The 26,694-nt window shown below is 42.7% G+C and overlaps 1 protein-coding gene across 1 annotated transcript in view; it reads left to right on the top strand.

Annotated features, from left to right (window-relative positions):
• LOC128841075 (netrin-4-like) overlaps positions 1–26,694 on the top strand; it is a 67,120-nt gene that overhangs the window by 4,589 nt on the left and 35,837 nt on the right. Inside the window, exons 2-3 of the mRNA XM_054035777.1 lie at positions 6,935–7,476; positions 22,233–22,496. Coding sequence (XP_053891752.1) covers positions 6,935–7,476; positions 22,233–22,496 — 806 coding nt within the window. The remainder of the gene's footprint in view (positions 1–6,934; positions 7,477–22,232; positions 22,497–26,694) is intronic.

The raw sequence follows: 26,694 nt of genomic DNA, 5'->3' as shown, positions 1-26,694 counted from the left end.
TCACTGCACAGCCTGTAGGGAAGCAACACACAAATAAATAAATAAATAAATGGCCTCGTTTATTGGGCCAAGCCGTCCAGCACAGGAGCCAGAGTTAATCAGCCCGAGTAATAGGCAGCACCCGTGCGCTGGTCTGATGGTTTAGCCTCTTATAAATTATTCAGTGAGCCCCTCCTGGCATGCGGGGGCCGTTGCTGGCTGCTGTTTCCCTTCTTCAGCAGTGCCCTCGCGCCGTTCTGACTCCACATTTCAGGTCACAGCCGTGAAACAATTGAGTGATGTGTTCCCGGGAGGCTGAGCAAGCGCCTGCGGATTGATTTCTTGACAGGCAAAGCTCTGAATCGACTGCAGAGCGTTTTTCCTCTCCCTCCTTCCCTCAAACACCCCTCCGCTAATTTGCAGTTTGTGCTCTCCTTTTTCCTAATGACACAGCAGTTCTGACAGGAACTGTATATTGATGTTGCTGCATTAGCAGGCAGAGCTGATAAACTTCCATGTCATTGCTGATCAGAAGGGCAACTGCGTTCTGTCTCACTTTTCATGTGCCATTAAATACAGTTAGAACATTCAGTAGCAGACTGAGAGCCCACCAACAGGAACTAAAAGAAGCAGCAGTTTCCTGTCCAAAACTTCCTTGTCTTTACTTTCACCCATTCTTGGCTCCGTGATTTCTTCCATGCTGTTTCTTATACTTAGAATTCCCTCATTCCCTTTCCTTGGGTACCAAATGATTTGTGTCTTCCTTCAAATCTTTGCTGCCGTATACACTGTGAAAGCTCTTCACAATGATCCACCAAAGAGAGACAGATGTCCACACAACTTTATAGATTGACCTTCCTCTAGCCATGCTATATTAGGTCTCAATGGATTTTTAACTCAAGGCCTGATCCTGAGAAGTGCTAAAAGCCCTTAACTCCAGTTATGGCCAATACAAACTGAAGGCTTTCAGCATGTGATTTAGTTGGGGTTGGTCCTGCTTTGAGCAGGGGGTTGGACTAGATGACCTCCTGAGTAGGGTTACCATATTTCAGCAAGCAAAAAAGAGGACGGGAGGAGCCCCGCCCTAGCCCCGCCCCCGTCCTGGCCCCGCCCCCGTCCTGCCCTAGCCCCGCCCCCACCCTGCCCCTCCCACTTCCCGCCCCCCCAGAACCCCCAACCCTCCCCCCGTTCCTTGTCCCCTGACTGCCCCCTCCTGGGACCCCTGTCCCTAACTGCCCCCCAGGACTCCACTCCCTATCTAAGCCTCCCTGCCTCTTGTCCCCTGACTGCCCCAACCCTTATCCACACCCCCACCCCCAGACAGACCCCTGGGACTCCCAAGCCCCATCCAACCACTCTCCACCCCCTGACAGCCCCCCCCCAGAACTCCCAACCCATCTAAACCCCTCTGCTCCCTGTCCCCTGACTGCTCTGATCCCTCTCCCCACTCCTGCCCCCTGACAGCCCCCCCCAGAACTCCCAACCCATCTAAACCCCTCTGCTCCCTGTCCCCTGACTGCTCCGATCCCTCTCCCCACCCCTGCCCCCTGACAGCCCCCCCCAGAACTCCCAACCCATCTAAACCCCTCTGCTCCCTGTCCCCTGACTGCTCTGATCCCTCTCCCCACTCCTGCCCCCTGACAGCTCCCCCCCAGAACTCCCAGCCCCCCACTCCGCTCCTTGTCCCCTGACTGCCCCCTCCTGGGACCCCCTGCTCCTAACTGCCCTCCAGAACCCCACCCCCTACCTAAGACTCCTTGTTCCTTGTCCCCTAACTGCCCCCTCCTAAGACCCCCCCCAACTGCCCCCCAGGACTGTATCCTGACTGCCCAAAACTTTCTCCACTCCCCCCCAAAAAGCCCCCCCCCGTTTCTTGACTGCCCCCTCCAGAACCTCCCTGCCCCTTCGCCTGCCCCCCCTTACCCTGCTGCTCAGAACAGGGTGTTGGGCTCTGTGCGAGTGGAGCCGGACACCAAAACCCGGTCCCTGGCCCTGCACAACAAAACCCGGTCCCTGGCCCTGCACAGTGCTGCCGGACCGGGTTGCAGGGGAGAGCTGCCCCTGGCTCAGAATGCAGGGCGGATCCGGCTCCTCTACAGCTGCTCCTGAGTCCAGCCCGGGACTTCCCTGCAGCCCTCCCAGCCGCTCGCTCTGCCGGGGGAGGGGGGAAATCCCGGACATTGTGAGTGCTTTACAAATTCCCCCCGGACGCTATTTTTAGCACGAAAAGGAGGACATGTCCGGGTAAATCCGGACGAATGGTAACCCTACTCCTGAGGTCCCTTCCAACTCTAATTTTCTATGATTCTATGATTCTATGATGTAGGTAGGACCAGTCCAATGTCAGCTCTTTGGAACCAGAGACAATGTCTTCTGCTCTGCTTTGTATAGCACTGACCACACTGAGATGATAATATCTGATCCATTTTAAACACAGCAACTTAATACAGGAACAACCATATTTTCTGTCTCTACAATGCCTTTCACCCAAGGGTCTCAGAGCTCATTAATGAAATCTCACAAGACAGCGACCAGACATTAACAAGCTAGGCTAGGTAAAATAAGGAAATTCAGATACCAAAATGCCATGAAAAGATATCCTCAAAGCATTGCCATCTGAGAGCCTTAAAATTCTACCTCACCTGCCAGAAGTGAGGTTTTTTTTAAAAAAAGGAACTCGGTGTTATTCAATGGAACTCACCCTGCAGAGCAGTTGGAATTGTAAGGCTTCAGGACTGCAGCAACAAGGCCGAAACCAGGAAGCGCTAGACACCTTGTCCAGGTGTCTGAACTCAGGAGACCTCTAAACCCTTTCCTAGAAAAAGAGACGTTCAGATAAACTACAGACAAACTTTCAGATTAAGCTTCTGAACCTTCCGGCATTCTCTCATAACCATACAATACATAGATGCAATTCAAAGTGACAAGCTGATAACTTGAGAGCAAATATATCAAAACTGTGGCAGGTCAGTCAGAGCAGTTGTTGGCCAACCAAGGACACTAGTCACCAATGGGGTTCTACTGTACTAATGGGGGAAAGAGTGTGTGTTGCAAACCTCAAAATGTATACAAAATTGTGAACTGCGCAAAGTAAGCAAATTAAAATAAAAATTGTGGTGGAAACCTAATATTGCAGGATCCTCAATGTCCGCAATACCGCTAATTAAGTAGGGCCTTACTTAGAGGGTGAGTCAGTGCAGCGGAGTGCTGCGGCTGCCTGAATGATGAGTCCTTGCCGGCTCTGTTCGAGGGGTGAGTCATGGGAACTGAGAGAGCAACTCTACTCCGGCTGCGGGTCTGATTCACAGGCACTGCTCTGGTCAGTAATCCTTGGCCACAGGGACTTGTGAGCTGTATTCAGGGAGTAACAAACAGAGCCTGAGCCAGAGACCCCCAGCCAAGTAGCAGTAGGCAGAGCTAGTCGCCCAGCCAGGTGCTAGCAGCCTGGCTGAAGCATCTCCAGCTGATGGCAGGAAGTAGCCAGATCATCCTCCCAACACAGGGCAAGCAGCAGCCAGTATCAGGGGCTAGCAACCCAACCACAGCACTGTACCCAATTTGGGACAAGGAGCGGAGAGGGCCAGAGCCTTAGGGCACTACCAGAGTTATCTAGACACTAACCCAGGGAGATACCAGAGCCAATCAGGATTGTAGTCCTAATGTTCTTAAAACTCATCCCTTGCTGCAGCCTTCTAGTGCTTAAGTTTTGATCATCCGGACATTCGCTGTCATTCAAGTAAATAAAATAATTCATACAGTATGCAAATTAGGTTACATCATTTGCATGAAACCTCCAGAATTCTGGACCTCCAACCTTAACAGGTATGACATCTAATAATGAAAATTGATACTAAAATGAAATGGGCCATGATCACTCTCTCTATTGTGCAAAGAGAGGCAAGTGGAGGGCAGGGCATAAAGGAAAGATTATAACGGGAAGTACCATGTAGAAACCCTAGATATAGAGATATTGATAAATCAGTACAAGTCTTCCCCTTAAGCCTCTCTTGATTTGGGGTGTTCAACAGGAAAATGTTCATTTCCTTTAGTCTGCAATATTGTTCTCTGGTAGAAAACCCATCAGGAGAGCTGGCCAACATGTTTTGGATGAATAGATTATTCGCTGAAAAATGTAGTTTGGACTGAGAAAAAAGGAAAACAAAATTAGAAAAGTCAAAATGATTTGTTTCAACATTTTCAAAACAAAACCTTTTGACTTTTTGTTGTGAAATGATTTTTGTTTAGAAATTTAACTAGATTTAACTAGCCCCCCCCCCCCCCCAAAAAAAAAAAAAGATTTAAAAAATCTGGAAACGAAACATTTTGTTTGACCAGAAACATTTTTTTCAGTCTTTCATTTCAGCAAGAAAAACTGAAAATTTTCCATTTTGGATTGAACCAAATAAAAAATCAATCATTTGCTCAGCTCTACCTATCAGCACGTACCAACTTTTACTTAGCTGGACCACTGGCCTCATTCAGCATCACACAGAACTACTACTTCGGTTCACAAAAGATGAGATGCAATCAGAAAAGGGGTCTGAACAAAATGGCTATTGAGCCCATATTGCACAATACACTTGGCTCAGACACTAAACGAGGTTAGTGTGTTCATCAGGGTAAACAGTGAACAAATGTCTTGAAATAGCTTCAGAGGCTGACAAGTACTACGGATTTTGAAGAATGCAGGATATTAAGGGAAAATCTTGGGGAAAAGATCTGAATTTTGGACTCCAAGAGATTATGGTTTGTGCCTGATTTCTGGTTTTCATTACGATACTCTTACAGTATTAGTTTGTAGAACTATTATCATCAGCAGGCTGTGGAGCTCTGTTGATACACAGATCTTTTAAAATTTTCTTAATTTTTCAGTTAATTTACTGCATCTTTAAGCTGCCAGATTGATACCTTGGTCCCTCCAACTTCTACCTTTTAGCCTGTGATACACAAATATGAGACAAAATATGGGGCAACGGTGCAAAGAGCAAGATCATGACAGGACCTTGCTTAACAATGCCGTGTTGGAGGCATGTGCAAGAAGGCTCCAACAATCAGACCTTCAGCAGGCTTGAGGGACTGCTTGTTCCTGGTTCTCCACCCTGCAAGGAGAAGGTTGCTGGGGCACGGCTGGGCCTTCGCCCTGCCCCCTCTTTATACTAGTCTGCATAGTACGGCCAGCACTTTGAGGGGAGCATTGGAACATATTGCACATGTTCACAAGGCAATCCCAAAGACATAGGTGCTGGAACTAGCACTCCCTGACTTGAAGTGGCTTCCATTCTATACAGGATTTATAGTTTGGTTCAATGGCTCTCAGCACCCCCACTATAAAAATAGTTCCAGCAGCCCTGCCTAAAGAGATTGCCTGTGTGTCTGAGACACAATCTGTGTTCAGCGCTTCTCTTGGACCAGTGGAGATCCTCACCACTCACTCCTGAGATCTGCAGCATAAATGCCACCATCTACCTCAAAATGAAGGACAGAAGAGAAACAAAGAGCAAAGCCACACGAGCTGGGCTCATTTCCCCCCCCATAAAGTGGACTTTATGGTTCAATGCTTATGATTTCCATAGTTTTATAGGGCTAAATCCTCACGTCTTTTCCCAGGCCTAACTTGACTTTAAAGGGTGTTTTGCCTGAGTAAGGACAGAATAAAAACTGAATAAGGATTTCAGGATTTGGCCCATAATTTGCTAAATCTTGAATTAACAGTTGATCTTTGAACTTCTCCTAGACTACTAAGCATTTAAGGCCATTCCAAGTTTCTCTGGAAGGGTCATGTCCTGTAGGACTTGTACAGAGTCCTAGGATTTGACTTGTGACCTCCCCTCAGATTAGATTTATGGCCTTGTAAGGTTAGACTTTAACTCCTTCTGGACTGTTAAGAAATGAAGACTGGGTCATATGTCATTAGAAAGGTGATTTTCCTTAGACTGATAATAAGGTCTTGGGACTGACCTATAACTTCAACGTCACAAGGTATTAATGATTTCCATATAGGAACTATAGAGATGAACAAATGTAAATATTAGGATTTTTTAGATTTCTTTTAATTTTCTTAGTTTCTAAAGGAATATATAAACAGTAGAACTTTTGTAAAGAAAAAAAATAAATATATAATCAGTAGAACTTGGTTTCTAAACATTTTGCCCAGCATTTGCAAACCTGGTTGCCTGAAGTTCCTACCTTGACACTATATTTAGGTACTTAAACGAGGGAACTGATACTTCAGGGCTGCTAAAACCCCACAGTTCCAGGTGATGTTAATGCTCAACACATCTGAAAATCAGGCCACTTAGGTGGAGTCAAAATATGGGTGTAGGTACCTAACCTTAGGCACCCATATGTGAAAATACTGGCCTTCATTTTGGGGGCAGGAGCCAACTTTTTGTTATCTGTTTGTATAAAGCCCAGCACAATGGGGCTTCAATCCCTGATTGGAGCCTGTAGGCACGTTTGCAAAACAAATAATATATAATACATGGACTATACCTGTTCTGTAGGTGCATAGCTTCACTATGGTAAAATAAATGCGAGAGAACACATGGGTTCTATCATTAAAGAGATATATAGATGTGTAATACTGGACAAGAGGGGTCACATTTTCAGAGGAGATCAAGGCCGGATTTTCAAGTGCTCATCATTGACAACTGGGGCCAGGTTTTCAGAAGAGTTCAGTTCCCAGTTTGGCACCGAAAATAAGGCTAGATTCACCCAGAAACTAACCCTGTGACAATTAGGTCACATTTTCTGAAGAGACCAGCACCCTCCATGCTGAGTTCTTTCAAAAAAATCTGTCCTCAGTTGTGGTGCTGAATGTTCTGACAATTCTTTAGTGGTGTAGATGGACAAATGTCTCCAGGATGGTTTAGATTGTCAGAAGACTGTATCTCCTTCCCTGTATTTAAATAATGAGAAATTCTGTTTAGTTTTGTTTCTTACTACTGTATTTCAGATCCAGTAAAGCTACGAACCTTCCGCTGTGACGGCCACTCCTGCAATCCTCCTGTAGGGAATCTAGCAACAGGCAGGACTCCAGTCTCTCTTACCACATGTGGGCAGAACAGCACAGAACTTTATTGCTTCTACCCAGACCAGCACCTCCTTCATTGGGCCTCCCAAGGCTGTGGGCAGCCCCGCTGCACTAAATGCAATGCCAATCAGCCTGATAACTCCCACCTTCCCTCTGATATGACAGATGATTTCTTCCTAAATCCTGGTTCCTGGTGGCAGTCTGCACAAGGGGTACACAGGGAAGAAATCAGGCTGGACTTGGAAACAGCGTTCTACTTGACTCACGTCATAGTAGTGTTCAAGTCACCACGCCCAGGTGCTATGGTACTGGAGAGGTCTCAGGACAATGGCCAGACATGGAGGCCCTACAAATATTTTTCCATCAACTGTACAGCAACGTTTGGGCTTCAAGATGATCTTATTGAAGAGGGCTCTCTGTGCACTTCGAGGTATTCAGACGCAGTGCCTTGCACTAGAGGGGAGGTAAGTGATAACAGACATTTGGACCATATTTAGAGGGTCAGTTAAAAACTGGCTAAAAATCAGGGACTACGTGTTGAAAGGGATACTGTCCAAATCAGTAAATAAAGGTAGGCACAACATTTAGGTTTTACATTAAGAAAATAAAAGAGGAGGTGAGGGGAACACAAAGGGGAAGTTTCAGGAAAAAAAAGGGAATACAAATGCTTTCATGGGTTTTTTTAGGTCAGTCAAATCATCTTTAATGTAAACAGTCACTTTCAGTGTTGCCACATACAATATTTTGCTAGTGCCTGAGGATTAGGAAGTGAAACTGTTTAAAAACAGGAAGTGAAACTGACCAACCTAGTTTCATTGTCCAAGCTGAATGAAGTTAGGGGAAAAATGGGAAACTAGCATAAATATTGAACAGTAAATTAGATTTGTAAAACTCGTTCTGTGTTAATCCATTAGATAGAAAAGGAGATGATTTTAAAGAAATATACAGTATGTTTATACTGACAATGTCTCTTTAAAGAGGAGTTATTAATTATTTACTAATAAAATAGCTACTTCATATATAGCACTTTTTATCCATAGATCTCAAAGCACTTCAGGTGGCAAGGGGGGTAAGTATCATTATTCACATTTTACAGATGGCACAGAGAGGAGAAGTGACTTACCTAAGATCACACAGCAGGTTGATGAGATAGCCGAGCTTAGAACCTAAGTCTCTGGACTCCAACCAAGTCCAATGCCTTCTCCATTGGACTATACTGCCTCTCTTATGTTATGTGAACAAATCTGAAGAAAAAGAGAACAGTTATACATGAATGGCTAGACATCTCCTGGGTTCACTTGGCTGTAATCATAGATATTCATATTTGAATAAGTGCCTCCGAGAGCCTTACTACATCTTCTGTAAGATCCTTTAGTGAGGTCACAGTCCTATTTATAGCATCACAATATGTAGTTACAGAAGTGATCCTGCTGTCCCAGGTTTGGCATTGGGACTTCACTGCAAAATAAGCAAGGATGTGCGAGGAGATGTCCTGGTTTGCTTAAAATGAAATTGTAGGAATTCCAGTGGTGCTTATTACGTCACAGCTGCTGAGGGGTTAAGGATTTATTATCCTTATTTTCAGGCTGGGAAGCTGAGGGATAGAGGGGTGAAGGGCGAAATTCACCCCTGTGCATTGGCAGCATAAGACCTATACATATGGATCGTGCACGTATTGGAAATTTGTGGCCGCTGATCTGACTCCCAGACTGTCCTGTTGTTTAAGTTGTAGCTCTGCTAATTAGTGACTATGATTTTTTTAAAACATGAAATAAGGAAAGTGGCATTGCATTTAAGACAACTGCACTTTTCCGTTTTCCGTTTGGTTATTTCTTTTGCACCCATCAACATACTCTCTAAACACCTAATACCATTTTGCATTGTTATAGCACCTTCTGATCAAGGCTCTTAGTACTTTACAAAATCTAATGCATCACACCTCAGAACACACATAAATGGCATTATTGTCATTTTACAGATGGAGAAACTGAGGCACGGAAAGGCGAAATGATTTGCCCATGGTCGCACAGGAGGCTTCTCGTAAAGTTAGGAGTAGAATCCAGGTGTCCCGAATCACAGGCTGTCAAGGCTGTATCCCCACTTTGAACTTTAGGGTACAAATGTAGGGGCCTGCATGAAAACTTCTAAGCTTAACTACCAGCTTAGCTCTGGTTCCGCTGCCACCATTTGCAATGGATTCCCTCCCTGGGAAGCCTTGAAAAACCTTCACCAATTCCCTGGTGAATACAGATCCAAACCCCTTGGATCTAAAACAAGGAGAAATTAACCATTCCCCTCCTTCCTCCCACCAACTCCTGGTGAATACAGATCCAACCCCTTTGGATCTAAAACAAGGAAAAATCAATCAGGTTCTTAAAAAGAAAGCTTTTAATTAAAGAAAAAGGTAAAAATCATCTCTGTAAAATCAGTATGGAAATTAACCTTACAGGGTAATCAAACTTAAAGAGCTCAGAGGACTCCCCTCTAGTCTTAGGTTCAAAGTACAGCAAACAAAGATAAACACTCTAGTAAAAGGTACATTTACAAGTTGAGAAAACAAAGGAAAACTAACACGCCTTGCCTGGCTATTTACTTACAAGTTTGAAATAGGAGAGACTTGTTTAGAAAGATGTGGAGAACCTGGATTGATGTCTGGTCCCTCTCAGTCCCGAGAACGAACGCTCTCTCAAACAAAGAACACAAACAAAAGTCTTTCCCCTCCAAGATTTGAAAGTATCTTGTCCCCTTATTGGTCCTTTAGGTCAGATGCCAGCCAGGTTACCTGAGCTTCTTAACCCTTTACAGGGAAAAGGATTTTGGAGTCTCTGGCCAGGAAAGATTTTATAGTACTGTACACAGGACAGCTGTTACCCTTCCCTTTATAGTTATGACACAGGCCTTAATCACAAACCATACTTCTTTCCCCTGCCTCTGTAACAAAAGCCCCTGTCTCTGTAACACTTTGGTTTGTGCTTACATTTTTATTTAACCTTGGAGAATATCATTAAGACCCTGTGTTGCTGCTAAATTAAATCTGAGATGTGGAGGGCAGAAAATCAGACAGTAAAAGCTTCATCCAACACAAGTCTCTGCAATGACAAATGTCATTTTGTGTAGCAAAAAAAGTTCAATTTATCATCGAGCCAATATAATATGCTGGAAATGTAGATTATTATTAATAATAATAATATATTTACATAGACCTTACAACCTTGAAGAGCCCAAATAGTTCTACAAACTGATGAATGAACTAAAAACAGATAGGATCACTTCACCCACCATTAGGGTGACCAGATGTCCTGATTTTATAGGGACAGTCCCGATTTTTGGGTCTTTTTCTTATATAGGCTCCTATTACCGCAACCCCTGTCCCGATTTTTCACACTTGCTGTCTGGTCACCCTACCCACCACTGAAGTTCAGCCACCTCTGCAATGAAATGTAGCAGGTGTGTAGCAGCGCACAGCAACACGATACAACAGCCTCCCGGAGAACAAGAAGAGGAATACTGATATGCAGCAATAACATTAATAATCTTTCATTTATATGGCACCCATAATCCCAAAGGATCCTGAAGTTCTGGACAGCCTTTATGAGGACCACTTAATTCACCATCATCACTGAAATGTGGGTATTTCTGGGGTACAAATGCATTAGACATTCTGAGCCAGGACCATGACACAACAGATTTTTATTCTAATGAAACTGATAGACGGAGAGTGGGAGGCGGAATGTAGTTACCAAAAGTGAAAGTTGATCAGAACCATTGAGCTAACAGTCCTACTCTTACAAAAAGTGCCATGGGATTTTTAACCACATGTGGTCATAACCTGAGTTTTTACATCTTATTCTAAAGATGTCACCTATATCTGCACAGTGCCCCCGGGACACTGATTCAGTACTGACTCAGAAGGAAGAGTGCCACCTAAGAAATCCACAATGCTATTTCCTGCAGCATCCTTTGTTTTCTTTGGAGTTCCCCCATCCAGTTGCTGAAGCCAGCTTTGCGTGAGAGCTGGTGAACTCATAGCACAAGGTGGTAACTTCTGAGAAATTATCTAACTTGTTCCCAACTGAAGTTACCAATTAATGTTCAGATGATTAAGATGCTAGTATTACCCCTTTTGACCTGAGCTTGTAGCCAATATTCAAGGTCTTGCAGGTTGTTTCTGTTAGGAGGAAAAATTGATAATGGTGTCAGCGATTTCTTTGATGCAATCCTGCTTATTTACAAAGAATGCACACAAAGTCCTGTTTCCATGAACACAGTAAGAATCAAACAAGAAGAGACCACTTCCTTGCTCATTATTTCAAGCCTCTTTTTTCCAGCCAGCACAGTACCCCAAAAGCTCTCTTTTACCTTTCTCTTGATCACATTACAAGTTCTTCTCTAGCTATCCTTGACTTTCTGCTGCCTTCTCTCTCTGTGTCTGTGATGTTTCTGGCTGCATCTGGTCACATATATATACACACCTCCACCAAAGCAATATTCTGCCATCTGTGTTTGCATTCAACTCCCAGTGAAACCCCTCCATCCACATAGCTCTGCTCCTGACCAGCCTTGCATGTGGTGTATGTTTTGGGCAGTGGCTCCTTTTGGCTTCAGCTATTATACTCCAAAAGGAGCTTAGTTGCTTCTTACATTTATCCCGAATGAAGGGTGGCTGTTACGCCCACCAGCTTCATCCAACCCCCAGCATAACTCTATGGAATTAATTTTTTTAGAAGATTTGTTCACCTACAGTAAAACATCTGTCTACAGTAATGCTTCTGTGTGGCATTATGCATCAGTAGATTGAACTTTTTACTACTTGTCTATATGTCTACATTTCTAAGGCACCACTCACTATTGTATGTAGGTACCAGCACTAATATTATCGTTAGGGACAGATCTTAACTGAAGATGTGGCCAAGGCAAAAGGTTAAATTAATTCAATATTGCAGTCGGACTTTGGTTTGCTCAGAAGCCTGGGAGTTCAGATCCCATCTGGTGGAGATAAGGATGGAAATTCTAGAACCTGCATACTGACAGCACGGGCATTCAAGGATGTGGGACATTAGGAGCACATTTTTAATAAACTAGAGCATCCAGAAATGGAAACAAATGTTCTTCTCTGTAGAATAAGATGTTTGTATAAAAGGAAGGCATTGACATGCAGGGTCTGTATCACAGTGTTCTACTTACAGCCTCAGGAGCTGATGATCAGAAATAAGACCCTACGATATTGGGTCTGAAGAGTATAAGTGAGTTTTAAATCAAATTCTGTGCGTGTCTGTGTGACAGATGACACCAGTGAAGTGTGATAGAATAAGCCCATTACTGGAATTCACTGGGGGGAGAGGAATTGTGTATGCCTGAATAAGGTAACTGGTTCCTAGGCAACGTGTGAAATGTGCCTTGCTTGGAAGACCTGTATACTCTTCATTGTCTAAACCACGGTGACCCCCTTGGGTATGGGAGTGCCCCGTGCTGCCTGTTTGGCAAAGATGTCACTTTTAAGCTAACAGATTTTTAAGTATTCCTATTAAAAAAAAAACACGGTGAGGGTCAAATTCAGACCTGGTGTAAGGGGGTACAGCTCTCTGCTTCACAAGCACCAATTTGCTCAAACATGGGGCAGAGCCATCACCATGGAGGCCCCGGGTCTCTGCCCCTCTACCTGCAATGGAGCAACACTGCTAGAAACTCCCTGGGTAGCTGCTACCCCAGAGGAGGCTCTGCATTACATGGGGAAATCCTCTCAAAACTCAGTGCTTCTTTATAGGGACCAGTGCAGGGGACAGGGTTATGTGCGCGTAGCGTACCTGGACATACAGATCCCTGACCCACAGAGGGTCCTGTTCAGAGTCCAGAAAGAAGAGGCCAGTGCTGCAAAGGGGTGGGAAGAGGGATAGCCATGCACAATATTTGCTCAGTCCTTTCTCAGGCAAAACTCTTATTACTACAATCATAGTTTTTCCTGATTAGGGACAGAGAGGTCAGGGCTGCAAGATTTGGACCCATTGCTTATTCCTCCCACTTGCCACCATAGTCTACTTGTGGCCTCACAACGATTAGTGAACTGACAATGTTAAGGGCTCCACAGAGGGATAAGCAGCAGGCCCAGGTGATCTCTTAAGCAGGGCCAGCCTTAGGGAAAATGGCACCCTCGGTGAACTTGCATTTTGGTGCCCCTTTAAGCAGGGGAAACTATTTTCAAGCAAATGCCCTTAAATAAAAGATGGAAGAGCCCTCTCTTTACCTGCAAAATGTGGATATGCTAATAATTTACAAGATTTTCAATGAGGCATCAGCAGCTATTTAAGGATCTGATTCAACAAAGCATTGAAGTCAATGACAAATGGGATTGCTCATCTTTCTGCAAGATCAAGCCCCCTAATAGCTGAGGTGCAAGGGACGGAGTCGAATGGTCTAGTGAAATGTCCAGGAGATCTGCAGCAGGCATAGCAAACCGAGCTGAGCGTGATCCGTGGATTCTTCCAACTTCCAGCTGGAAAGGATTCGACGAGGGATTAGTCACTCTAGGGCTGTCTGTTCAGCATTTAGTTTAACTTGAGCTGTAGAGGAGAGAAAATGCAGAGGCATATTGGCGGGAAGCAGTTAACGCCAGCAGAATAAACAAGTGGATAATACTGCCAGGCTTCACTTCTCTGGAGGACAAGCTTAAAAAGACATGGGGATTGTATCTGAGGGTGACTTGAACATGGAAGAAACAACTGGGGCAGAGAGGGGACAGTCTGGGGGCCTGCCTCCCTGTTTTATGAACTGCAGAGAGCCAGGGGCAACCCATTCTGACCAGGTTTATAATGAGCCAGGTCAGGGATATTTGTTTGGCAGCTTGTAAACTAGCCAGAAAAAACACACTGTTTTTCTAGCATTATTTCTGCACTTCCTGACATGCCGGGCAGCAGATACCAAATAGATTTCTCATCCTCACGCTGTTATATAAAAGCTTGGAGAAGCTGCCACTTCTTTTTTCAAGTCTCGATTGAGAAAAAAAATCTCTTTATGAGAGAAGTTATTAGCCTTGTGGATAATTTACATGGTTTTTGTTTTTAACTCCACGCAGAAGATAATTTATTAACTGCTCTGTGGTTTTCTATGTATTACTATGATCACCAAGACAGTTGCAGCTTAGATTTCCATTAGATCTCTGTTCTGCAGATTGGTTCTTTGGAAATCTTTCAAGAAGTTTTGCATAGGAAAGGTAGAGAAGAAGTGGTGTTGGTGATGGGCAATGGTGCCTTTCCCATCAGAATCCAGCCTAGGTCATCAGATCCAATCTAACCACGACTGGACGTTGTTACTTTTTTATTGCTGTTTGGCAGCCAGTGTGAAATGAGTTTCATTGTTCTCAGTCCAGTTCCTAGCAGACAGGCGTCCACATCACAGAAACCATCACACAGGTGTTTGCAGTTTGAGTTTCAGAAAACACTCGTTGCCTTAAGAGGAAACATCATGTTGCGTTGCAGTGTGATGGCCTTATGGAAATGGCCTCAGGTCCTGATGAAGTGTTGCAAGATCATGATGTTGTATAGGCCTGGGGCAAGTTTTGGGACATTTCAGTTATCCTGCAGTCCTTCCCTGCAGGATGTGGGACTGATTTGAAGAAACTGGGATGATCCTGCAAAACATGGGACAAGTGCTAATTCAACACCACTTGACACCTTGCTGGTAGTCTCAGCAGAAGGGCCAAAGACAAAATGGATCACGGAGACTAAACATCACCTCTATTCATTCTCACTGCCTATCTTTAGACCTCCTCTATTTCTGCTACATCTTGATTGAGAAGGGGGACTGGAACTGAACATAGTATTCTAGATGATGGCACAGCATTGCTTTATATAATGAAATTATATTATTATATCTAAACCACAAAAGTTTGGGCGGGGGGAGAAGGAAGGGAGTTGATTGACATTTCAGTATTGTCTGTCTCTAACTTTTATAGAATCATAGAAGATTAGGGCTGGAAGAGACCTCAGGAGGTCATCTAGTCCAACCCCCTTCTCAAAGCAGGACCAACCCCAACTAAATCATCCCAGCCAGGGCTTTGTCAAGCCGGGCTTAAAAACCTCTAAGGATGGAGATTCCACCACCTCCCTAGGTAACCCATTCCAGTGCTTCACCACCCTCCTAGTGAAATAGTTTTTCCCTTCATCACACAGGGTCCTTTCCCATTGCCTTCTGACCTCTAAGCAATGAATAATTCCTCTAAGACTGTGCATTACTCTACCACCAACCAGCTACAGCAACCACCAGCAGCAGACGGCTGCTCTGACATACTGTTTGGATTGCCCTGCATAGGTATGAGATGAATTTAGGAGAAATGTTTTGGATATTCTGAATCCAAAACGGAGCCGCCATACTGATGATAAGGCTGGATGTTGAATGGAAGATTTGATCACTGAAATAGCCCAAAGCAAATGTAAGTTGAAGAGGTATCAGCCCCCCTCACTGTGCTGGAAAGCATAGAACTAACCCAAGATGTCACTTTGTAGCTGGGTTTAACGGGATCATAGGTGCAAAACAAAAATTAAATGCATAGATTTTTATTTAATAAACTGCCATATTTTGTTTTTTAATTGCTCCATAGTTTTACTGTCCATAGTGAAAGGATGGAAATGCAGTGGATTTGGAGCAAACCTGTTCCGCAAATCAATGAGATGCTCAAATAGCTAAAAAGAAAACTGGAATTTTTGTGTTTTTCTAATGATGTTCTGAAACAGGACAAAGAACACTCTTGCATTGCAGGATGGAATAAAACAGGACAAAGAACACTCTTGCATTGCAGGATGGAATAACGCATTTAGCACTGTAGTTCCATTAGATTGATCATATAACATCTGTTAAAGGGTAGGAAAATTTGAGAGGTGAAAATGCTTATTACACCCTTCAGAACTAAATCAACTTGCAAGTAACCTACTACTGAAGAACATTTTGGATTGATGGAAGTTTTTATTATGGCTTCTTTCTGACGGGCATGCTTTGAGTGCAGGGACATTATTGTCCTCATTAAGCCAATTGCATGCAACGTGATCAGCATATCTTAGCGATGATTTGCAATATCCATTTTTTGTTCTGCACAAGGATCTTCTTTTGTAGGAGAGCATGCATAGGAACTGCCCTGCACGCGTGACTCATATTCCTTGACCTGAGGCTATGAGGGGAGCTTTTGTTGTGTCCACATCTTTTCTGACTACTGCAGGCTAGGAGATCATGTTAAAAAAACAAAATTATCTGCCTCAAGAGTGGAGAAGCAAAACATGGATTCAGTGAATGGCAAGAAATCAAAAATCTGAGACATTGTCTCTGGAATGAAGATGACCCTCTTGACTGGAGATAAAATATCATCCACTATGATGCTGTGCCAGCTGGTGAACAGAAAAACACATCCCCTAAAGATGGCTGTCTTGATTAGTTTTGAACTGGATTCTGCTAACTTCCTGGCTATTAGGATGGTCAGGGCAGACCAGGTTAATTAGGGTGACCAGACAGCAACTGTAAAAAATCGGGATGGGGTAGGGGGGGTAATAAGCACCTATATAAGACAAAACCCCAAATATCGGGCCTGTCCCTATAAAATCAGGGCATCTGGTCACCCTAAGGATAATGTCCATCTTTATGAATCATGGCTGAATGACTGATGAAAATTAGAAGTGTTAGCGGGAGGGGGAACTAAGGTGATGAATGGGCACTCCATAGCAGATCTGCACTTAAGCACGAAAATCCTTACTAAGCTTTCAGCTACAATTTCAGTTTCTGGTCATAAGGGTAACTCAGGACTTACAATCTATTTCCATAAGATGTTGAGAACCTCTAAGGAGATGCTGAGAGCCCTCAACTCCCAGCAAATTCAATGGAAAATGGGAGTAGCTCAGCATTTATCAGAGTGGGATCTATAATGACCATTGAGAAGAAGACTGTCCTTTAGATATGCACAGACAACTCTCACTAAACCTACATACTAATGTTGGGGAAAGGTTCTCAAAAATGTAGGGCAGAAAGTGTGGTAGCAGAAAGGCTCAGATACCACGTTGGTGGATTTAAATAGAATAGAATATCCTTCTGATGAATGTCACATACTGGGAAGCCATCTTTGAATCATCCCGATCAAGAGTTGGCATCAGAATAATAGGAACAACACCATTACTTGTTTATTTCATTCTCCTGACCTTTTTCCAGGAACATTGTCGGGATGCCAAACTTGCAACTGACCCAGGGAAAGCTCATAATCAAATTAAGTTTTCCGTAAGGTAAACAAAATGTAAAAGTCAAATGTCTCTTTGTATGACAAGAATCTGCCTCGTACAATTCAGAATGCACAACCCAGCCTTGTAAACTAACGATAAGGTCAGATCTCAGAGCATCAGATAATTTGAGAGCTTTCAGTGTAGACTGTCTCTTTCCATGGCCCAGGGCATTATAAGTTTATTAAGCCTTAGATCTACTTCTAATCTAGTGATCTTTCAAACCACCAGCACAGACATTATTTAGATGGCCACCTTTTAAAAAATAATGATAATAGTTAAAATTAATATTTTTCACTTAATCTTCCATCTGGGAATCTCAAAGCACTTTACATACATTAATGAATTAATCCCCTCACTCTCCTGTAAAGGAGCTAAGGGTTCTTATCCCCATTTTTCCAGTGGATAAACTGAGGCATGTAGTGATTGAGGTCATTGATGTCACTGGGAAAGTTCCCATAGATTTAAACAGGAGCAGTCTCTAAGTGACTTGCCTAAGGCCACGCAGGATGTCTACGTCAGGGCTTTGACTAAAACCCAGATCTCCTCAAACTTTTCTTTAGCCACAAGAACACCTTGCCTCTTTTTTTGTAGTTCCTCATACCTATGAAACGAGTAACTAATTGAAATGACTTTAGTGTCTTCCTAAGTCACAAAAAAAAAATCTATATACAGCACACAAGCGATATATACAATCATTGGATATATTTGACTTCTAACTAGGGCAGCGTTCCTTCCGATGGAATGAAAACAAACAAATACAATTTTATCATTTTTTTTAGCAAAAACATTTTTAGTAGACTGTTGTATTTATTAATAAATTATTCCTGGAAGCATATATCAGATGAGATGTCAGATCCCACCTGATAAATACCAGTATTTTATATTATGCCTACTGTCCTTCATCATAACGTATATAAAAAACAATTGATCAACTAATGATAAAACAATAATAAAATGTAAGCAAGGTCAGGAAAAAAAATAATAGGCAACAAAGAAACAGTAATTACACTACACAATCATTCGTTTATAGCAGATTTTATCTTCAGGGTTTCAAGGACCATAGTTCTCCTCCAGGCAGTGTGATGGATTGAAGAATCTGAAACTCAGGCTCTGTGTACACTAGAGAAATTTGCACTGGTGTAGCTAAACGGAATCAAACACTAATGCAGGTGTGCGCCACCAGTGCAAAATGGGGCATGCATTCAGGTGACTCACTCCAGACACCTGTGCAAACCCTTAACGACACACTGCACCAGTGTCAAGCAAGACTTGCTCTTCTTTGACTTACTACAGAGTAAAAAGAAGAACAGGAGTACTTGTGGCACCTTAGAGACTAACAAATTTATTAGAGCATAAGCTTTCGTGGACTACAGCCCACTTCTTCGGATGCATATAGAATGGAACATATAATACATATAATGGAATATATAATCTATATGCATCCGAAGAAGTGGGCTGTAGTCCACGAAAGCTTATGCTCTAATAAATTTGTTAGTCTCTAAGGTGCCACAAGTACTCCTGTTCTTCTTTTTGCGGATACAGACTAACACGGCTGTTACTCTGAAACTTACTACAGAGTAAGTCACACCAGTTCAAACTCCACTTTGCATTAGTGCAACATGTCTACGTTAGCACTCCGGTGCAAATTTCCCTAGTGTGGAAGGAGCCTTCAGTTTCTGTGATTCCTGTAATAGTGAAGGCTGGCAAGGAGCCAGTGATTGCTGAGCCCGGGAAGAACATATACATGAGTTCACTTGTGTTATGTCACAGGAATTAGGTTTTAATGTAAAAATCTTTCATTGGGAAAGATTGGGATAAACAACTCTAATCTCACCATATTCTAAAATTCTTATTCTAAAAAGCAGAAATACATCATGAATTAATCATGTAAGCAAATTCTTGTGTCTCAAATGGAACGGAATATTGCTGTTCCGTACATGGAGGCCATGGGACTTCCAAGGCTATTAACATCTCTGCTGATGGGTAGGTACTCGGAGCTCTAAGAGGATTTGGAAATGTCAGAGCAACTCCCCTGAAGAGATGAAAGGCCTGAAATGAAAATATTTGCAAAACAATAAATCCACAAGGAGTCCAAGTATTTTCCAAGCTGGCAGGTTAAGAAAGGAAATGCAAAACACCTTCATGACAGCAGGCAGAACAGTAGTGAGAGCTTAGCACCCTGTAGCCGTTCTTTCAGCCTAAAGAACTCACTGCTACGTAGGATACCTATTAATATCTGGAGAGGATGGGCAATTAACTGGATACCCAAATCACTAATCACTACCTGAAAAATGTGGCTTACACTAATATATAAAAAGATTGCTAATATTACACTACACGGGGCCAAATTTATTGCTAGCATATGCCAATGCACTTCTATTTCCCTCAGATTTAAATATGATTCAAGATACACCTCTACCTCGATACAACGCTGTCCTCGGGAGCCAAAAAAATCTTACCACGTTATAGGTGAAACTGCGTTATATTGAACTTGCTTTGATCCACTGGCGTGCGCAGCCCCACCCCCCCGAACACTGCTTTACCGCATTATATCCGAATTCGTGTTATATTGGGTCGCGTTATATCTGGGTAGAGATGTATGTAATAATAGTAAAAATACTGCTTTGATCCTTCTATAGCACTTTTCTATTGAAAATCCCAAATCTTTGCACAAACATTAATGAATTAAACTTCACAACCTACCCTGTGATGTAGATCAGTATTATGATTCCCTGTTTTACAGATAGGGAATCTGAGGTACAGAGAGATTAAATGATTTGCCCATGGTTGTACAGGAGGTCAGTGGCAGAGCTGGGACTAGACTCCAGATCTTCCAGCTCTTAAACCCACGCCAGTCAGTATTCCTCAGCTGACATGTCACAGTGCAAGATGCCCCTAAAATATTTTTTTCCTCAAACTTGTGGTCTCTCGGGTGTCCTGGTGGCTTGATGGTAAGCATGAAGAATGGGACTTGTACAGAGACGACGAGAACACAGATTAAACAGACTGATCAACTTTTTTTGGGCCTCGGCTCCCTTGTGCCAGTGCGAGAGACCCTCAGAGGGTTGTTTCAGGGCTTTATATGTTATTATTTATAACTTGCTTTGAGACAATTCATGTTGGAAGGCTCTATAGAAGTGTCAAGTATTATGTTTGCACATGGTATAATTAAGAACTAGGAGTGAATACACCAGTATATTCCCACATGGCTCTAGCAGTCTAAAAACGTTGCTCTTTGGATCGATCAGACTGGGTCATTTGCCTATGACTGCATTGATAAGCAAATGTAGGATCCAGTTCTAAAGAGATTTGGTCATTGATCTATGGCTCCATCAATCAGGGGAATGTTGGGCCCATGGACTAAACTGAATGGGTCATTTGCTTATGGTTCCACTGATCAGGGGAATGTGGACATCTGGGCAGAAAGGACTAGGCTGTTTTATCATGGCTCCATTGATCAGGGGAATGTAGGCACCTGGGTTGCACAGGCTGGGCAATCTGCCCATAGCTCCACTGAACAAGGGAATGTGGACATCTCTGGTCTGAGCAGACAGGGTCATTTGCAACTCTGTGGATGGCTCTGCAGAATAAAAGAAGAGAATTTAAAAAAGGGAAAGTTATAAAATAGAAAACGCTGTGGAAAGGCATGAAATGTGCTGCTGGCACTGTGGCATAGCTCTGTCAGGTGTGGGTCTGCTACTGAGACAGGAAGCGGACTCTGTTATTTTAAGGGGGTTTATCTCCCATGTGCCATCGACACACAACAGAGTTATCTATTAGGCACAAACCACCAGCTCTTTTCTGGCCCCTGCAAACAAAAAGGAACGGAAGAAATATTTTACACACAGCAAGTATTTAAAACTTGTCTGTCCACTAAAAAAGAAAATCCAGAGAGAGAGAGAGAGAGAGAGAGAGGGAATCCCTATGGAAACAAAGCTTTCACTCCACGGATAGAGTTAGTCAGACAGAGACTGTCACTGCCCATAAAGCAGGGCCAAAGAACCCCGAGGGCAAGTACCTCTGCTATGATGGCGAAACTCAGCCAGAGGAGAAAATAGCTCTCAAATCGGAGACAGCACATCTATAAAGGGAACCTCAGCCTGGGAACTAATGCAACCAGCTCTCTAGTTCCCTGTCACCCCTCTATCTCCACCACCCACCCTCACAATAAAAAGAAAAGATCCTGAAGAGAGGAAGAGTCAAAGTGGAATCCAAGCTAAAATAGGACATATTCCTGCAGCCATTGTTAAACACAAAATCAGAGCATTGATACCAAGAAAAAAAAAAAAACTAACTATTACTCCTTTGGGATTCTGTAACATGAATAGCCTCTCTCAGCAACATGGAAACTCCAAACAAACAATAACCTTGCCTCTTATGTCCAGCAGTTCTAGGATGCCTTTATTCCTGCATCTGAACTGTTGGAACACTGCAGATTCTCTCTCTCTCTCTCACCCCTCCTAATTAATAATTTGGCTCAGTCTTTAAAACAATCTGCTTATCCTAATGTTTAACAGTGGTGTGACAGGCTGTGTTTTCTGGTCGTTCGTTTCGGGGACTGACTCATGATTCCTGGCTTCTATTTTCAGCTTTATCACAGACCAGTTGTGTGGCTTTGAGCAGATCACCTTACCTCCCTGTGCCTCAGTTTATACTACTCTAGAATGGTGAGACTATCTACCTCACCGAGGTATTGGGAGGCTGAAGGTATTTTTTTAAAATGCTTTGAGATGCTCAGGTGGAAAGTGGTGTAGAAAAGTGGACAGTATTGTATTTACGACACCAGTATTCCTCTGAGTTGTCACAGTCCGCCACCACCTGGTGCCTCATACCTGTCAACCATGACTAAGTCTGTGAGGAGCCTCCCAAATGGCGAATATTATTCTTTCCTGAGCATCCCGTTTGTCTGGATTGCACATACACAGGGGTGCTGCATCTCCTCAGGGATGTGTTTTCTGTTTGCCTCCTAGGTGATCTATCGTGCCTTAACTCCAACCAACAAGATCGAAGACCCATATGGTCCTGAGGCCCAAGACCTCCTGAAACTCACCAACCTGCGCCTCCTTCTATTAAAAAGGCAGGAGTGTCCCTGCCAAGGCTTGGGATTGCTGGAGAAACCCCAGAGGTTTGCCCACTATGCTATCTATGATCTGATTGTCCGGGGAAGTTGCTTCTGTAATGGTCATGCAGAAGAATGCCAGCTTACCAATGGGACAGGGAACACAGAGAACGTGGTGAGTTCTTGAAATTCACTAGTTTACTTCAATTTGTACTTGTTTGTGCTTCCTGAGTCAAATAGAGACTTCTCCATAAGACCCTGTCCACCTTCACCAAAACAGTTAAAAATAGGGTACCACTGATAATCCACATCAATGAAACCTAAACCTGCTTCTTAGTATGGAAGGGGCTATATAACACTAACAGCTGTTCCAAAAATGATCTGTGTTAGAGATAGGCCTGAACCAAAATCTTGGATCTGAACATACCCACACTTCATGGAGATGTTTAAAATCTGAACTGGGATCCAGATCCAAATATAGTGGCTGATATTATACATCTTCTTGTATCTCAGCAGGGAGATAACTAAAACCTTGGACCCAAATATTGCCCGTGAAATTTTGGGATTTCAAAATCTGTTCTAAGCAACAGAGTCCTGTGGCACCTTTAAGACTAACAAATGTATTGGAGCATAAGCTTGCGTGGGTGAAAACCCACTTCATCATGCGTCTGACGAAGTGGGTATTCACCCACGAAAGCTTATGCTCCAATACATTTGTTAGTCTTAAAGGTGCCACAGGACTCTGTTGCTTTTTACAGATCCAGACTAACACGGCTACTCCTCTGATAGATAACTAGAACCGATTTTAAGTATCTTAAATGACATAAGGAAATCTCTCTTTAAACAATGCAAAGAATCTCATTTACCACAAGCTAGGACATTAAAAGTATTGCTTGAAATTCCATTTTTCCTTTGCACTGTATTAGAGTGCAAATTATAGCGGAGATCCCCACCACTGGAGACTTTGAATTTGGTAGGCACAAGCAGTTGTGCTATGGTTATGATTTCAGCTTTTGACTCTGAACTTCCTGGGTTTTGTTGGTTCAGTCAGATGCTAAGCATTATTGGTGGGAGAAGAAGATTCTGCGAGTGGTTTAATTATAGAGCCCTACAACCAAATTCATAATTGTGGAAAACTTCAATTATTTTCAATGAAAAGTTTGCTTGATTAGGCACGGCAGAGTTTGACTCTAGATACCAGGGCTCGAAGAAAGAGGCATGATCGGTCTTGTTGTTCCTTCTCTTGAATCACAGCAGATTAGTCAATGTTCTATTGGGTTTTTTGAAAGGTCTTAGCTTGACCCATGCAATCTAATCTTTGTCTTGAAATATAATGGTCTTATATACAAATAGTTTGTTACTCATTTGTGACTCTAATAGAAAATATTCTCTATAAAAGGGAACAGAAAAAGGGTAAAAAGAAGAAGAAAAAGAAAACGAAGGTTTTGCCAGTGCAGTTATTTATGTGCACGTATGTTTTCTGGGCACAATTGTGGGGCTGGTGGTTCAAAATGTGGCCCTAGAACATATTTGATTGTAATAAACTCAGATCACTTTTTAATTTTAATATCTACCTGGCTGTTTTTAGGCACTTGTACCAACAATTTGCTCTAGTGCTGACACTGTGTCCCAAGTTTCAATCTGGAGGGATTTCTTCTTCTTCTGCACACCCACGTGCACTCACGTGTGTAAACTATTGGGCTTGATTATGAGAGGTGCTGAGCATTTAAATCTTCCGACTGAAGTCAAAGGGATCTGTGGGAGTTCAGTGACTGAAAAATCAGGCATGACAGCCCTTCTGTTTTCTGGACAATGGACTAGAGAGGAAGTGGAAGTCTCAACAGAAATGCAGGTGGTCTCCAGCCCTGCCTTGTCTCTACTTCTAGAGAAAAGCCAGGTTTGCAAAGAGCTTAGAAATTATTCCTTTGCAACACATTTGGATCAGCTTGTGATAAGATTTGTAACTAAACTTGGGAAAAAAAAAAAAAAAAAAGAATGAGTGCAAATTTACCAAGTTTCTGGTAAGATTTTTCTTGTTACTTTACCTTCTTGTAGAGCAAGGTTAAGAAAGTAAAGGTAATTCTCTTTCCCCCCTCCACTCAGCTTAAAACAAGTTAGGATAAAAATGGATCTGTCGTACATACCGCAAGTTCACTCTTGAAGGGGGAGGGATAGCTCAGTGGTTTGAGCATTGGCCTGCTAAATCCAGGGTTGTCAGCTCAATCCTTGAGGGGGCCATTTAGGGAATGTGGGGCAAAAGTCTGTCTGGAGATTGGTCCTGCTTTGAGTAGGGGGTTGGACTAGATGACCTCCTGAGATCCCTTCCAACCCTGACATTCTATGAACGGTGCTAAGCCTGAATTCCCTTCAAAGGTTCCATGTGCCCTTTAACTGACACTATCCTAGTTCACAGTAGCCCTTTACATTTTATGAGGAGGCCAGATTCAAACTCCTAACCTTTTCACTGCTATTATACATGCCAGGTACAGGTAGCTGGATGCACCTCCAGTCCAACTAGAGCAGTTACGATATCATGTGTCGTCATTTTCAGTAGAATGTTAATTGGCTGAACAGTGAAGAGATTAATAATTAATGTAATCTTCAGCAGTCACTTTGGAATAAAATTCTAGGCCTTGACTTAGGAAAGCCCATAGTTACACTGCGGTATGTGCTTTAGTGCGTTCCTGAATCAGGATGTGTTCCTGAATTGAGGCCTTAAACCTGGGCAGGGTGTTCGAATGCTGCTATTCAGACTTCACTACCAATGATGCCCCCATTACTGTCTAAATACTGATTCAGCTGTACATATTGTATGGAGTAACCATAACAACAGTCATGGGAAAATTATGTTAACCAAATGTAGTGTGTTATCTAAGGACATCAAAAAAGATCTATCCCAGGCCAAGAATTCAAGCCATTTAACCAGGAGCAGCAACACAGGTCAACAGGTCTGTGGTTTTCCATAAGGCTTTCTGTCTCTATAATGGAATCTGAAAACAAAAGCAGCCATAAATGCTTTATTCGTGATACACTCTGACATTCTAGACTAAAGAAACCCGTTCCACAACTAATTTCATGTCCATATAGGTATATGGTGCGTGTGTTATTCTGTTTTTTTTTTTTTTTTTCCTGGAATGGGTATTCTTAGGTGTCTTAAGTTTTCTACTTTTAGAGTTAGATATTGTACAATTAATAAAGACCATATGAATTTCACAATATTTAAAAGATTTTTTCTGAATTACTACCAGCCGTGGTATAAATCTAGCATCTCATGTATGCTAGCATTGGGTGATGTTATCCACTCCTGTAAATGTGGACCCATTTAAGGCATAACTGTAGAAAAAACAGTTTAAAGAACACATTCTCTATTGCAAACTGCTAAATATACAAGTGGTGAAATAGAATAGATGAGTAACAAACACATTAAATGAATACAGCTGGTAGAAGAATAAACACTGCCCATCAAAAAGGGAAAACACAATATTGTCCATGCTGTTGGCACAGTCATTGTAAACTATGACTGGATGTCTCTTATTTTTTTCCATTAGTCTCAATGGAACAGGGGTTTTGTGCCATCAAATGACTTCACAGGGCAGAAGGTGAAATAGTTTTGTTGAAATAGATTTCATGAGTGATTCATACCCCAGGAGACAATAAGGAGTATGTATCCTAGCACTTACACTGAGACAAGGGTTAGTGTTTTGCCTGGGTAAGGACTCAGTAAGAACTGAGGATGGGTTTCGGGATCCTTGTATCACTTCCCCTGAAGGCGCAATGCCCATCATGTGGCCGAAGAGGTTTTATAGAACATATTAAGAAACAAATCAATGGGCATCTTGAGATTTAAGATTGTTATGCCCTTTTAAACCTTTTGATTATTTAATAAAATGGTACTTCTAGGAAATGCAAAGCATACGAGCATTTTAAATAAACGCTCTCTCTCAATGCTGGGTTTTGCTTGTTATGGATTATTTCATTGGTATTTTTGTCTGGCAGCAGCTGATATTTCCTAGGTTAAATTTAGCATCTTTATAACTACGCTCATATTTCTTTGTACAAAGTTCCTGTAAATTCCCTCCTTAGTCAAATAGACGGGACACAAGACTAGGTGAAAAGCCTAGATCCAGCTCTTTGGGGCATTCTTCCATTTCAATGCAGAAAGTAAAAAGGAGAAAAAGTGATGGCCAAGAAATCTATGGGCAAACATCTCAAATTTGGGGTTTTCTTGCAGCAGCAATGACCCTTTTTCTTGTTTTCCCTTTGTCCTCTCTTACCCCCAAGTCATTTGGGAGATGCTGCAAAGATATGAAACATGATTTATGCATCATCTTGTAGTATCCTTAGGTTTACACCCAAAGGGCAGAATTCTCCTC

This window comes from Malaclemys terrapin, chromosome 7, assembly GCF_027887155.1.
Source record: "Malaclemys terrapin pileata isolate rMalTer1 chromosome 7, rMalTer1.hap1, whole genome shotgun sequence".
NCBI lineage: Eukaryota > Metazoa > Chordata > Testudines > Emydidae > Malaclemys > Malaclemys terrapin.
This window is presented reverse-complemented; position numbering and strand designations above follow the sequence as displayed.